Raw genomic sequence first — 16238 nt, 5'->3', positions numbered from 1 at the left:
CAGCAAAGGACATTTATTGGTTTATGTAATTGGGAACTCAAGAAGGGTAAGTGTAGTTTCAGGCACAGCAGGATCTAGGCATTCAAACAAATTCATAGGGCTCAGACTCCCTCTCCATCTCTTAGCCTTGCTTCTTTTTATGATTAATTTCATTTTGAAGACAAGCTCTGCCCAGAAGTTAAGATGACCACTAACAACCAGTCAAAAGATGCCATCTTCCTTGCTGGAAGGGAAGTCTCAGAAATGATTGGACTTGAACCAGTCACTGTGTCTGAGATATTGGGATCCTCTGATTGGCCAATGTGGGCCAACAGCCCACATTGTGATGGTGGTCATGATAGCACCATGACTAATGCTTCTCTAGGACCACGTGGAGTAGGGGACAGAGGGTTTCCCAAAAGAAAGGCAATTGAGTAAACAACAGGATATGTTCACTCATCCACCACCCCTAAAATCTAATCATGTGCATTTACTTATTTGCCTTTCTAAGACTTTATGTCCATTTACTTATTTGCCTTTTTAAGACTTTTTCTGCATGAATATATAACATGGTTGTAATCATAGTACAGATAAAATTATATAAGCAAATTAAGATCATACATCATAAACAACATGGAAAATATACCTGGGTTTATAGTTTTCATTTTAATCACTGTGTAATATTCCATGCAGGGAGACACTAGGTCATTGAAGCTATGGATTTGGATGAGATCACGCAGGGAAGAGGATACAGAGTGAGAATAGCAGAGCGTCAAGAGAAAGTCCTAGGGAAGATAAATATGTAAGGGGTTGAGAGAGTTGAGTAGAGCCCTCAAGAAACATGGAAACCCAAGGAGGACAAAGTTTCTAGAAGAAAAAAGAATCAAGAATATAAAATTCCATGGAAAGGTCAGAATAAGGACAGAAAATGCTTCTTAAGAAGAGTGATATGGGCCGGCCCCATGGCTTAGCGGTTGAGTGCGCACGCTCTGCTGCTGGTGGCCCGGGTTCGGATCCCAGGCGCACACCGACGCACCACTTCTCTGGCCATGCTGAGGCCGAGTCCCACAAACAGCAACTAGAAGGATGTGCAACTATGACATACAACTATCTACTGGGGTTTTGGGGGGAAAAATAAATAAAGTTTAAAATAAATTTAAAAGAAAAAAAAAAGAAGAGTGATATGGACATTAAGTCAGAGCAGTGTCATAACAGGTGACTTGTCTCAGGTCCTGTAGCCAGAACTGGCAATAGAACTGAAGTCTTCTGGACCTTTTTTGATACCAACTATCTTCAACCATGAATAAAGTTGAGGTGGACAGAGACAGGACAAGAAGTCAAGTCCTTGATATCATAATTAGAATGATTTAGGTTAGATATTAGAAAATATTTCCTGATGTGCATGGTTATAAAAGGTTGAAATGAATTGATAAATTGTGGCTTATTTTTAGGGAACATTTTAAAGCAGGGGAGCTGTTAAACATTGAATCACTATGTTGTACACCCAAAACTAACATAATATTATATGTCAACTATATTTCAATAAAAAAATAATAAAGCAGGGGAGCTGCAAGTTGTGACACAGATAGGGGGATACATGGGGAACAGGCTGAGTGACCTTTGGCCGGGCCTCTCAGTCCAGTGCTAGTTTTTCTCTACTACCCATCTGATTGATTAATTAATTAATTAATTATTTTGGTGAGGAAGATTGGCCCTGAGCTAACACCTGTTACCAATCCTCCTCTTTTTTGCTTGAGGAAGAGTGGCCCTGAGCTAACACTCGTGCCCATCTTCCTCTACTTTGTATGTGGGATGCCTCCACAGCATGGCTTGATGGATGGTGTGGGTCCGCACCCAGGATCTGAACCCACAAACCCGGGCCACCAAAGCAGAGTGCACTGAACTTAACCACTACACCACTGGGCCGGCCCCATCTGATTATTTTTTCATCCCTGAGATTTCTTAACTGTCCCATTGGATCCCAAGAAAAACAAACACCTAGAGCCCTTTAATTGTAATTTTTTAATTTTATGTCCTTGCTCGCATGGACAGGAAAATCTGCAAAATCCAGTGACTAGCATAAGGTGACATGTCTTTGATGTGAGTCGTATGAAGATAGTGTTAGGGCTCTGAGAGGATATGGAGAGGGCAGCTGTGCAAGTGAGAAAGAAGGGAGGAGACAAGGGCTGGGCCCACTGCTGGAAGAGGGGAAAGCAGTGGGTAGGCGCCGATCACAGGTTCACCATCAGCCAGTCCAGCAGCTGCAGCCGTGTAACATTTCCCACTGCCTCATCCAGCTGTCGCTCCTTTTCATAGCGTAGGACTGACTGCAGAACCTCACCCACGCTGCGTCCTTTGTCCACGGCGGCAGCCGAAAGCTGAAGTAGCTGTGGAGAAAAAAGAAAGCAGTAGTGGAGGGGCAGAGCATTCCACAGCAGGCTGGAGAGGGCCTGCCGAGGCTACAAAGAGGCCAGGTGGACTCTGGGAAACTGCAGCAGAAGAGACTCAAAGTAGATGTTGAGAATACTTCCATAAGTATAAAGTCTGCTGGCTTGTTTGACAGAAGCAAGTTGGTTATATCACCCTTACTTTAAACAGGAGATGTTAACATCCACCTGTCCATGATATGGAAAATATGATTTCCCACTAAGACTAAAATCTTCCTGCTTCCAGTGGGTGTTTGGTCAATGATGTTCTTGCTCTCTGAGAATTCTGAAGTTCTTAAGTTCACTGTAATATCATAAAACAGTCTCCATCATTGTCTCAGGACCAACAAAGGCAGTAGAGAAACAGCCACAAGAGAAATGTGGACACTGCTTTCCATGCCCCACAGACCACAGAACCCTAGAATGTTAGAGCAGAAAGGCAGCTCAAAGATCCATTCAATCCCATGAAAATGGTGCCCAGAGAGGTGAACAGACTTGTCAGTAATACAATGCTAGAAATTAGGAGAGGCAAAATTCATACCTAGGACCCTGAACCCTATGTTTAGTTCTCTTTCCAAGAATAAAATGAGAGAAATTAGCCAAAACAACCATTCTAATATGAACACAGTTCATTGCCCTTTATCTGGAATCCTAGAGGCAACAAACTAAAGTAACCAGATTTTTTTTTTTTGGTGAGGAATATTTGCTTTGAGCTAACATCTGTTGCCAATCTTCCTCTTTTTTTGGTTGAGGAAGATTAGCACTAAGCCAACATCCGTGCCAATCTTCCTCCATTTCGCATGTGGGTCACCACCACAGCATGGCCTGACAAGTGGTGTAGGTCCATGCCTGGGATCCAGACCCATGAACGCAGGCTGCTGAAGTGGAGCACGCTGGACACAACCACTATGCCACTATGCCACTTTAGGGGCCAGCCCCTAAAGTAACTAGATTCTTATTTTGTGCATTCTGCACCGGAATCTGTGAGAAAGAGTCAATGAGTAGATACACAGGCCAAATATCAGGAGGTTTTCAGAAGGGGAAATTTCCATGCAAGAGACTGAAGTACATACAGATACTCTTGAAACAAATAGAAAGACAGTTTCAGCAAAGAGAAGATATAAAGAACCACCAAATGGAAATTTTAGAACTAAAAAATACAAAATACAAAATGAAAATTTATTTGTGGGCTAAATAGAATGGAGATGAGAGAGGAAAGTCAGTAAACTTGAAGACAGATCAATGGAAATTAACTACACCGAATAACATAAGAGATTGATTAAACCTCTTTCAAAAAAGAGTGAAAAACAGAGCTCAGGGGCCTGCAGGACAATACCAAAAGGTTTTACATTCGTGTCATTAGAAACCCAGAAGGAGAGGAGAAAAAGAGTGGTGCAGAAAAAATACTTCAAGAAGTAATAGATGCAAGCTTCCCCAATTTGCCAAAAGACATAACTGACAGACTCAAGAAGTGTAGCGAACCTAAAATAAGATAAACCCAAAGAAATTCACTTCAAGGCCCGTCATAATTAAATTGCTGAAAACGAAAGAAAAAGAAAAAGATCTAAAAGCAGCCAGAGAAAAGTGGTGCATTATTTATAAGGGAACAACAAATGACAGCAGATTTCTCATCAGAAACCTAGCAGCCAGAAGGAAGTGGCACAACAATTTTTAAGCACTAAAAAAAAAGAACTGTCAAACCATAATTCTATAGCCAGCAAAAATATCCTTCAGGAAAGAAGGTCAAATAAAGAAATTTTCAGATTAAAGAAAACTCAGGGAATTCATTGCCAGAAAATGTGTTCTAGTTATTCTTCAGACAGCGGGAAAATAATATCAGAAGGAAACTAGGAAATGTCAGGAATGAATGAAGAACAACAGAAACAGTAAAAATCTCAGTAGAAATAATAAACTATTCTCCTAAGTTCTTTAAAATGTATTTTATGGTTGAAAGCAAAAGTAACATTGTCTAAGGGTTTTTTCAGTGTATGTGGATTAAATACATAAAATAACTATAACATAAGGGGGAAGGGTAAAGAGGCCCATATGGTAGTAAGATTTCTACATTCCAGTTTAAGTGGTAACTATTGATTCTACACAGACTCTGAAAAGTTAAGTATGTATATTGTAATCCCTAGAGAAACTACTAAAAAAACTACACAATAGATAATAGTCAAAAGCACAATAGATAAATTAAAATGGAATACCAAAAAATGTTTAAATAATCCAAAAGGAGGCCAAAGGAAAAACAGGAAGAAAAATAGGAAAAACAGAACAAACCTTAAAATAGTACACTTAAATCCAAACATATTAATAATTAGGCTAAATGTAAATAGTCTAAACATACCAATTGTCAAAATGGATAAAAAACGAGCCAACTATATGCTGCCTATAGACAAACTCACTTCAAATGATATAGGTAGGTTAAAAGTAAAATTATGGTAAAAGATCTACCATGAAGACACCAGTCAAAAGAAAGCTTGAACCTCAACATTTATGGTCAATTGACTTTTTTAAAAAGAGGACAGATAATTCAAAAGGGCCAGATATCCATTTGTTTTTTTAACAAATGATGCTGAGACAACTGCGTATCCACGTGCAAAAGAATAAATTTAGACCCTGCCTCACATCATATGCAAAAGATAGCTCAAAAAGGATCACAGATGTAAATATGAGAGCTGAAATTATCAAATATTTAGAAGAAAACAAAGGAGCAAATCTTCATGACCTCAGGGTAGGCCAGGGTTTCTCAGTCTGGCGCTGCTGACATTACGGGGCACATCATTTTTTGTTGTGGGGCTGTCCTGTGCATTGTAGGATGTTCGGCAGCATTCTTGGCCTCTACCCACTAGACTCCAGTAGCAACCCACCTCCCAGCTGTGACAACAAAAATATGTCTCCAGACATTGCCAAGGGTCACTTGGGGGCAAAACTGCCTCCAACTGAGAACCACTGTGCCACTGGGTTAAGCAAAGATTTATTAGATATAACATCAAGGCACAAGCAATAAAAGAAAAAATATTAAGTTAGATTTCATCATTAAAAACTTTTGCTCTTCAAAAGTTTCCATTAAGTAAAAAGAGAAGCCACAGACTGAGAAAAATATTTACAGTTCATACCTGATAAAGGATCTGTATCCAGAATATATAAAAAATTCTTGCAACATAATTTATAACAAGAAGAAAGCAATCCAGTTGAAACATGGGCAAAAGATTTGCATAGACTACTCACCAAAGAATATATATGAATGGCTAATGAGCACATAAAAATATGTTCAATATCCTTATTCATTTTAGTGTATGCATGTGAAATTAAGTCCACAATTAGATGCCAAGATAAGAACTATAATTTAAAAAAAGAATAATGTTAATGAGAATGTGGAGAAACTTCAACCCACATAAGTTGCTAGTGGGCAGTTTCTTAAGATATTATACTTACCGTAAGATGCAGCAATTCCACTCCTTGTTACCCAAGAGAAATGAAAACGCAAGCCCACACAAAGACTTGTATGTAAATGTCGTAGTAGCATTATTCAGGACAGCAAAAAAGTGGCAACAATCCAAATGTCCATTAACTGGTGAATAGATCAACAAAATGTAGTATATCCGTATAATGAAATACTATTCATCAGTAAAAAGGAATGACCTTCTGATACATACTTCAACAGAGATAAGCCTCAAAACATTATGCTAAGTATGAGGATCCAGATGTAAAAGACTACATATTTCTTGGCTCCATTATATAAAACGTCATAAAGGCAAATCTATAATGACAGAAAGCAGGTTAATGGTTGCCTGTGATGAGGGGTGGAAACTGAGAAATGTTTAGCCTAGAAAATTCCGAGATAGAGAAATAAGGAACCTCTAGTCCTACCAGATAGCAAAACATACTACAGAATTATAGTGATTAAAACAGTGTGCTATTAAAATAGTAAGAATAGATTAAAAATTCAATGAAACAGAACAGAAAGTTCAGAAAAAGAACCAAAGACGGGTAGTCATTTGGAAAAAAATAAGAGATTGCATCCCTACCTCATACTTCATATAAAAATGAATTCAAAATGGATCAAAGTCTTAACTATTTTTTAAAAATCATAAAAGAACTAGAGGAAAATATGGGAAAGTTTTGTTAATATCTTGGAGTGGAGAATATTTTCCAAAATATGACACAAAATCTAGGAAAAAGAAAGAAAAAATGTCTTAGATTTGACTACAGAAACATTTCTAAAATTCTATATGGTCAAAACGACAAAAAGCACCAATCAAAAGACAAATGACAACAAATTATATTTAATATTACAAAGGCTAATTTCCTTGGATATATAGAAATCTTACAGATCAATAAGAAAAAGACCAACAACCCAATAGAAAAATGAGCAGGTTATAAACAAACCATCCACAAAAAACAAATTCAAATGGCTCTTAAACATATGAAAAGATACCCTCATTTCTAACAAGTACAAAGTAAGGCAACGCTTGGCAAAGATCAAAAATTTGGCACTCACTGTTGGTTAAAGTATGGGAAACGGGCACTCGCACACTGTTTTTGAGGTGTGCAAATTGGCGCAAGCACTATGAAGGCAATTTGGCAGTATATATCAAATATACAAATATACATTTGTGGTGATCTTGAAATTTCTTTCCTAGGTGTTTAGCACATACAGATACATTTGAATCTGTGCATACAGCATTGCTTGTAGTAGTAAAATATTGGTAACTTAAATGTCCATACCTAGGGGAATGGTTAAATATAGCACCTTCATAAAAGAATTTGTAGCCATTAAAAAGAATATGGCAGTTCTGTATGTTGCAGAAAAGAATATATATATTGCACTACAATTTGTGACTTTAAAAATATATATACATAGGGCCGGCCCCGTGGCTTAGCGGTTAAGTGCCCGAGCTCCGCTACTGGCGGCCCGGGTTCGGATCCCGGGCACACACCGACGCACCGCTTCTCTGGCCATGCTGCGGCCGTGTCCCACATACAGCAGCTAGAAAGATGTGCAACTATGACATACAACTATCTGCTGGGGCTTTGGGGGAAAAAAAGGAGGAGGATTGGCGATGGATGTTAGCTCAGGGCCGGTCTTCCTCAGCAAAAAGAGGAGGATTGGCATGGATGTTAGCTCAGGGCTGATCTTCCTCACACACACACACAAAAAAACATATATACGTAGAAGTATTCACTTGTGTATGCATATGTATTTCTGGAAGGATAAACAAGAAATTAATCAGAATGGTTTTCTCCAGGGAGGGGCAATGAGACGGGAGATAAAGATGAGAAAAAGCTCTTAATTCTCACTGTGCATCCTTTTGTCCCTTTGGATTTTGAATTATGCACACAAAGGATGCAAATTTGTTTAAAGGAATTGGGCTAATGGGCATCCCGGTGTTACTGGGTTTAATCACCTGCATCAGCGTGAGAATATTTGCACACATTAATTAAATCTCTTTCCAAAAAAATATCAAATCATTTTAAAGTAATTTCTTTGGTGTATACTTCATCCAACTATTCTTAAAAATATATTGATGTTCAATGCAAATCTACTCATTAGTTGAAGTTTGGATGTGCTGCTGCCCATCCTTTCCGCTCTTTTCCTTTAATAAAATAGATGATTGTCTATATCTTTACAGTGGGCAAATCTGTATGAGTGTGTGTATGCGTGTGTGTGTGTGTGTGTGTCTATGTAGAAGGAGGACTGCAAGTCTATTGTCCCCATTTTAGATTACAGACATTCTAATTCAAAATAATCAAAATGTATTACGCATTACATATGATGGGTTTGACGTAAAAGATGTCTACAGAACAAAAGCCTGTTTCACATATTGTACACATGAAAGTTATCCTTCTTTTTAGATTTTTTTCATCAATCTAAAACTTTTGTGAATACAGCCCCTTCTGCTAATTGCTATGGACCAAAATAGTTGTCTGTTTATAGATTGGAAAAACTGTAAAGAGACAGAGCTTGCCAAGGACTCTTGGGGACATACCTAGGATCAGAACTCCATGTTCTGTTCTCCAGTCCAAACTTGACTATGCACACAAGTCACCTGGGGATTTTGCTAAAATGAAGATTCTGATTCAGTAGGTCGGGAGTGAAGTCTGCGATTCTGTACTTCTAACAAGTACAATGCTGTTGGTCCACAGACCACACTTTGAGTAATGAGTTTATAGATCATACAGTTTCTTTTTCAGGCTTAGTGTAGCCTAATCTGGATGCAACACAATCCTGTGTCTTCCCAGTCATCAGATAAACCAAGTAACCCAGTTACAAAGGTTATTAATACCACATATTAAACAGAGAAAGCCTTTTCCTTCACATCATCTAGTTTCTACGAGGATGAATTATTTTTATGAATAATCTCAGCCTCTTATGCCACTCCTTACTACTTAATTGGTAACCGCCATTGTTCCACTTTTCTCAATTGAGACAAAATAATCAAAAGCCCTAAGCGTGTGTGTGTTGTGGGGATGGTCTCTCTTCCTTAATTCCTCTACACTAGCATAAAGCAGCAACTTGCATAAGTGCTCATGCTTTCCAGGCTCAAAATTTTCTTTCAGTGAGCAGTTCCAAGGCCTTCCTTGGGAGGAACAAAGAGATAGAAGGCACACTTACCTTTATGAGTAATAACAGTGATAAGTTGATTTCCCACTGGCCCTACTCTTTAGTCGTACTTCTCAATTGATTCAGAACATACGGTGAGGGGAAGCAGGATGTTATTTATTGAATCCCTTCATATCCCCAACATCTCCTAGAAAACCAGCTAAGAGATTAATGACGGGTTTGAAAAGGTCATAAATCTTGATCCTTCACCCTCCATCCCCCTCAACACATTCCCAGGATGCTTCCTAGCTGCTCCTTCTCATTCTTTGGGCAATGCTGTCCTATCCAAAGTTCAGTCTGAAGCTCAGACCTTAATCTGATTCTTTCACCAAGCCTCTTGGAGGTTCCTCATCTGTGCATTTGCACCAATACATGCAGAAAAAAGATCAGATTTGATTGATCTCTAATACATATATTGTATATATATAAAAATGATTTATGATTTATCCCTCTTTTTTTCCCTTTTATATACCTTTTACTGGGCAATTATCTCTGTCAGGAGGCATGATCTTCAAATTCTTACTGTCCCCGTACTACTCTTCTTGTGGCTATCTTCTCATTCAGAAAGAAAACAGAACTTAAAACCCTAATTAACTCTTAATCTTTCCAGATTCCTCTGACTCTACTTCCTTACCTTCTCCTGGATTCCTTCATCGTCACCAGCAAAGTACAAAATAGGGACATTGAGCTCAGAGGCAGCTACCCATTGAAGCACAGCTTGGAGTTGCTTGTTCTGAATCGTATCATTTAGGCTATGATTGCTGACAACCACTTTGGGTGCTGCACATCCTTCAGGGGGCTGTCCTGATACACCTCTCAACTCATTATGGATAGCTTGATAGGCATTCTGCAAGACAGCCTCTGCTGTCCCTGTGCCCTTGGCTGGTAAACACTCATATAAACTATCTGGGAAGGCTGAAGTTGGCCTGCTGGCATCCCCAGAATTATCATCTCCCAGTTCTGCCATGGGAGAGTCACAGGACTTGGCAATAATGAGACATAACTTCATCACTGAGTCCATCAGATGTTCTATCATCTGACCATTCATGTGGCCATCTCGCTGACTGGCAACTATCTTAGTCAGCCCAGCAAATGTACCACCAGCTTCATCGCCTTCACTTAGTTTGATGGGAGAAGGTGTTACAGGTCTTTCACAGTGGTGGCCATCTCCTTCCTTAATTGGCTGTTCTGGCACCTTGAGTTCAGAGCTACGGTCCCTCTTGAAAATGGTTTCACCAAGTAAATTCCGGATAAAGTTGAAGAAAATGCTCTTTAGGTCCTTCTTTTCTGCTTCTTCTTGGTCACCTCCCATATGTGGAGACTTAAGGCTGGGCTCATCAGAAACTTCAGGGGACTTGGTGGTGGGAAAGTTGGTGGTGCTGGCAGCTTCAAGGAAGCTCTGTGCATCCATGCTTCCTCCCTGGGCCAGGTGGTATTGAATCAGAAGTAAGGCAGATACGATCAGGTCTTTGGCCCAGGAGTCTGAATCACACATAAAATTCTCTGGGTGATACATAGGGGGGGTGAGGTTGCAAGTATCCAGAGGGTATCCTAGGGGACTGTCTGGTGCAGGCTTGTACTGTTTGTTGGGAGCTGCAAATGTTGCACGCTGTAAACCTGGAGACATTCCTTCTTTATGCTGACTTTTATGCCACAAGGTCAGTCCCTCTTTGATAATGTGTTCTCCCAGAGTTTCAGCACAAGTCTTCTCCTTCTCTGGTTTGGCTGCACTAGACAACATTTTTTCTCTCAATTTACCTTCAGATTTCATTGTTGCAAAGTTGACATTTCGGTTTTTAGGGTCACCCATTCCTTTCATGGAGACAAGGGAATAACTCTCAGACTTGTCCTTGGTTTTCCTGATATTCTCAGGTTTCTTGGCAAACATCACAGTGTATAGCTTATGCAGCATGGCATCCATGATATCTGTGGCCTTCTGGCTTCCGTGAGAGAAGAGACTTCTTTTCACAGCAGAGACAAATTCTGAATCAGTCATGAGGGTCCCTGTGACATTGTGGAGGTTCTTCATGAAGGAGTCGATGAGATCTGAGACCACCTCTTTCGCATGCTTGATTAGTACCTTCTTTAGCAGGATGGCGATAATGGTTGTGTCCTTCACTTGGATCCTCAGTGTCTTCATGATAGAGACCATCATCTCGGATACCACGTTGTTAGCATAGGTCATGATCCCTTGACTAACAGAAGCTGTAAAGTCATCAGGCCTTTCTTGCCCTCTGAACATCTTTCTTTCCGCAGGTAAGGACCTTCTACCCTCTTTGGCATCACCTGCATTACGAGATTCAAACACTTCCTTATAGAAGAAAGACTTCTTAGAAGCAGGCTTGTCATCTGGACCCTTGCTTTCCTTGGAGCTCTCCTTAATCTTCAAAGTGCTTTTGTATTTCAAATTTGGGGGACTCTGTAATGATCCTGAGGGTCTGTCACCAGAGCCAGGAGCTTTATCTGAGGTAGCATTCTTGGAACATGCAGAGAAGGTCTCATTCACCAGCTCTGATGCAACTGTACTCAGGCATTTGTTGGGTGTGGGTTCATCCTCCATGTACAATGACTGATGGATACATTTGTTTTCAGAGCCATCTATCCTCTCATTGATCTCCTTGCGGGCCATGGCTATGACTAGATTTGTGAGGCGGTTAGCATAGAAGGAAACTTCATCTACTGAACTCCCATTACCAACTTGGGCACCGGGGCCCTGGGCAGGGTTCTCTCTGTGAGTTATCTCAAAATGCAATCTCCCTGGACTGCCCTTGGTGGTGGTGTTGTAATAGTCCACAAAGAAACCCTTGCCTGGGTCTCCTGAGTTGGTCATTTCCCCACCAAGTGATGATTCTCCGGCCTTGAATCTAATATCTTGGAACTCTGCTGTACTTCTTTCCAGGTCTCTGCGGAGCCAGCTGAGCACTCTTATAGGATCAGTTGAGGCGTCCTTAAAAATAGACAAGGATTCATCCGACTATAACAAAGTAAAGATATGGGGATATTCAGGATAACCTCAAAGATCAGTTACAAAAATGGCCACCTCTCAAGTCTTAAATGCTTCATCATCACAATAAAGTAACCAACATTTATTGAGTGTTTACTATGTATCAGGCACTGTTCCAAGTATTTTGAGACTATTATCTCATTTAATATTATTCTCACACTTAAATATTAACTCTCTTATTATTCATGTTTTTAGAGGAGGAAATTAAAGAACTGAGAGATTAAGTTAGTTACTTATTTGAGATTATATAGCTAATCATTGATGGAGAAGGAGTTCCAACCCAGGCAGTCCGAATCCAGAGCCCATGCTCTCGGCTGCTACACTATATTGCATCTAACAGCATATATTCCTAAGATCTGACAGTTATCGGCTACATAGCAGTTAGCATTTGAACTGAATCAGATTTTTCTTGTATTGATATTAAGAGCTATTTTCTATGGTTTTTCTGTTTTTCTTTGGATCTTCTATTACAAGTATAGTTTTCAAAAAATTAGAAAATTCAAGGACAATTGTGCATAATTTACCACTTTGCAAGGCTACACAAGTACAATCTTGATATGCTAAATGGCTTCCAATGGACTATTCGACATCACTTGAGTTAACAATCTGATTTATAATTGTGGACAATTTATTAGTTTTGAGAGAATACAGATTCTTTGGTGGACACCAGCTGTGATAAGCACATGCACGTATTTATATGTCTACATATTGTAATCTATATTCTTCACTTGAACATAGGCCAAAATAAAAGTGAATGTGAAGGTGTCCTATTGGCTATCAAAAGTAAAGGATCATTGGAATTACTGGAGTTATGTCTATCTGGGAATGACCACGAATATTACCCATCTTTAAAGAATAGTTTGGTATTTAATTACCAAGTGTCATATAGTTACGAGCTACTGTTTGTTAAATATTTATGTTTGCCAGGCACTGCGCTAAATGCTTCACACACATTATTTCATTTAATCCTCATACACACCCTGTAAGGCAGGTATTACTCTTCTAGTTTCACAGGTGAAAAAACTGAGGCTTAGAGAAGTTAAATACATTGGCTGGCATCTCACAGCTACCACACGATGGGGACTAGTATTCAAGCCCAGTTCAGACTCTAAAATCGGTCCTCTCCATCCCTACACTACGCTGCCATGTTTTGATAACTTGGAAAGAAGAGAAAAGCAGTTGCACCAGTCCTCTACAGGGCTAGTTTAAGCTGCTTATGGGCCATAGTGCTTGCTTCGAAGTCCTCCTAAATGGTTCTCCTAATTTGAAGAATAGCTACTACAGGGAAATTTTGTGCTTCAGTGGTAAACTAGGCATAATCTAGGGAATACCCTTCCACATTTTCTGATTCTCTTAGAACTATTTTACAACTCTGTACACTGTAGATAACTGATAGCAATGCAGTATAAATTCTTGTCGATACACATGTTAATTCCGACCAGGGAAGGTTTAACTGGCTTTCTTTCCCACTGCGGAAAAGGTCAGTTTTGCCTCCATTTGCACATTTACTTCAATATTCCTGATCTATATATGTGTCTTTTTTTCTTGATTCTCCTTTGAACCTCACCAGTTCCTTATTAATGACTAAATAAAATCTTTAACATGAGTTTATTTTTATATATGTGTGAGAGTCATTATTTCGCCCTTCTCTGAAAATAATCTTTTGACAGTTTTGGAAGTCTTTGCCACGATGCCTCACAGATTCACCTGACAGAGGTGAATGTCGTTGTGAGAGAAGTGAGCCAGCTGCGTCTTTTCTTGGCCCCCAGAGGTGCATCCAAAGTGGCAACAGAACTTCACAGACTTTCTGCTTTCTTGTTTTAATTTTCCTCTCTACTAATTTTGCTTTTGGTTTTCATTTTGGTTCCTTTATGGCCAATAATCATTGGTGGCAGCAATGATGGAGAATTTGGTTTTATTGTCTGACCATTTGGTGATCTCTTTAGTGGATTAATGGTTTATAGAGATCTATCCTGTGTTGGGTGAGAAACAACAGAAAATTAGTTTTGCTAGCATTTTTTGCCCATCTTAAGCTCAAATCAACTATGAATTTTGTGCCCACTTGGAAGGAGAAGAGCTCTTTGATCTCTGGACAGGTGAGTTTTGTGTTTCTGTGTTTATTTATTTACTTACTTTTAAAGCAAACCCTCCTCCCTGCTTTTTTTAACTTTTATTTTTGTATTTTGCTGGGAAAGAGTCACCCTGAGCTAACATCTGTTGACAACTTTCATCTCTCACTTTTTTTCCCCTCCCCAAAGCCCCAGTACATAGCTATATATTCTAGTTGTAAGTCCTTCTAGTTCTTCTAAGTGAGCTGCCGCCACAGCATGGCTACTGACAGATGAGTGGTGTGGTTCTGTGCCTGGGAATTGAACCTGGCTGCTGAAGTGGAGCATGCCGAACTTTAACAACTGGGCCATCAGGGCTGTCTCCTGTGTTTATTTTGATGCATGGCTGAAAGTTTATTATTATTATTATTGAGATAGAGTTGACACATAAGATTATATTAGTTTCAGGTGTACAACATGATTCAATATTTGTATATATTGCAAAATGATGATCACAATAAGTCTAGTTAACATCCATAACCACACACAGTTCAAATTTTTTTTCTTGTGATGATAACTTTTAAGATTTACTCTTAGCAACTTTCAAATATACGATATAGTATTATTATATATAGGCACTATGCTATCCTCAGGACGTATTTATTTTGAAGCTGGAAGTTTGTACCTTTTGACCATCTTCACCCATTTCACCCACCCCCGCACCCTCTGCCTCTGGCAACTATCAAACTGTTCTCTGTATCTGAGTTATTATTATTATTTGAGTGAGATCATACAGTATTTGTCTTTCTCTGTCTGACTTATTTCACTTAACATAATGCCTTCAAGGTCCATCCATGTTGTTGCAAATGGCAAGATTTCCTTCCTTTTTGTGGCTGAATAATATTCCCTATACATATATACCACGTTTTCTTTATTCATTCATCCATTGACGGACACTTAGGTTGCTTCTGCTTCGGGGCTATTGTAAATACTGCTGCAATGAACATAGAGGTGCAGATATCTTTTCAAGGTAGTTATTTTGTTTTCTTCAGATATATACCTGGAAGTGGAATTGCTGGATCATATAGTAATTATTATTTTTTATAATTACCTCATATGATTGTGTTTAAGATTAAATGAGATAATATGAACAAAATTATTTTTATACTTAAAGTTGTGTATATAAGATAGATAATACTACTTAAACATTTCAAAAAAAAGAATAGAGTTCAGAAAAGGTAAGAGAAGATAAGAGAAGTTAATAAGCTTGATCTTGAGGGGAATTCAGTGAAACATAGTTACCCAGCTGTGGGAGTCCTAGGGAATAAAACCCGACTTCCTACATGGATGGGGAAGCAGTGCTCTGGGTGAAAAGGGAAGGGCTGGAAGAAAGCATGGTGAGGGGATGTGTTCTGCGATTCATTCCTGTCAGACTGGGTGGGATGTGTGGGGAAACTACTGAGTTTCTGTAATGAATCTTTTAAGAGGTTATTTTTCTGAACCAAAGGTCAATAACAAGCGGGAAATTCTACATGGATAAAATTTAGCTTTAAGAAGAAGTTTTAGGAAAGACAGCTGCCTATGCATGTCTGAAAAGGGGACAGAGCAAAGGTGCTGGAGTCAGAGCAAAGACAGCATTCAAGAATGGAAAATCAGCTTCCAATGTACAAACTATCCGCTGGGAGGATCAACCTGACAGCACTCTATTGCAGAGGTGATTTAGGGGAAATGAAGGATGTGTAACAGAAACTACCTGTATAATTCAATATGTATATAGTGTCTGTGTACAACACACTCTACCAGATACTGTGGGATGTATAAAGGTGAAAGAAATGTGACCCTTGCCTTCTGGAAGCATACAGTTTACTGTAGAGACAAAACATGAACACAAATATTATTAAATACTATATGATCAGTGCTATAAAATAATAAAAAGAGATATACTTAATGTTAGAAGAGGGAGAGATAATTTTGGCTGGTAACTAGAGAAAGAAATTGCATTTGAGAAGACTTTTAAGCATTTTGACAGTCAGATGTAATAGGGTGGGCATTCTTGGCAACAAAATGACACAGGCAAAATATATTATTCGGAGTAATGCTAATTTTAAATCAGATAGCCCCTGAACTATTAGTGGTATAACAAAAGTGGTTTATTTGTCAATCGCTTTATTTAG

General features: G+C 39.1%; 1 protein-coding gene across 1 annotated transcript in view; it reads right to left on the bottom strand.

Annotated features, from left to right (window-relative positions):
• Positions 1-1988: 1988 nt before the first annotated feature.
• AKAP3 (A-kinase anchoring protein 3) overlaps positions 1989-16238 on the bottom strand; it is a 28919-nt gene continuing 14669 nt past the window's right edge. The window contains exons 3-4 of the mRNA XM_058559014.1: positions 9647-11959; positions 1989-2366 (exon numbers count right to left, since the gene is read on the bottom strand). Coding sequence (XP_058414997.1) covers positions 2211-2366; positions 9647-11959 — 2469 coding nt within the window. The 3' untranslated portion in view covers positions 1989-2210. The remainder of the gene's footprint in view (positions 2367-9646; positions 11960-16238) is intronic.

This window comes from Diceros bicornis, chromosome 17, assembly GCF_020826845.1.
Source record: "Diceros bicornis minor isolate mBicDic1 chromosome 17, mDicBic1.mat.cur, whole genome shotgun sequence".
Taxonomy (NCBI): domain Eukaryota; kingdom Metazoa; phylum Chordata; class Mammalia; order Perissodactyla; family Rhinocerotidae; genus Diceros; species Diceros bicornis.
Note: the sequence above shows the minus strand (reverse complement) of the source record. Positions and strands in the feature narration are given on the sequence as shown.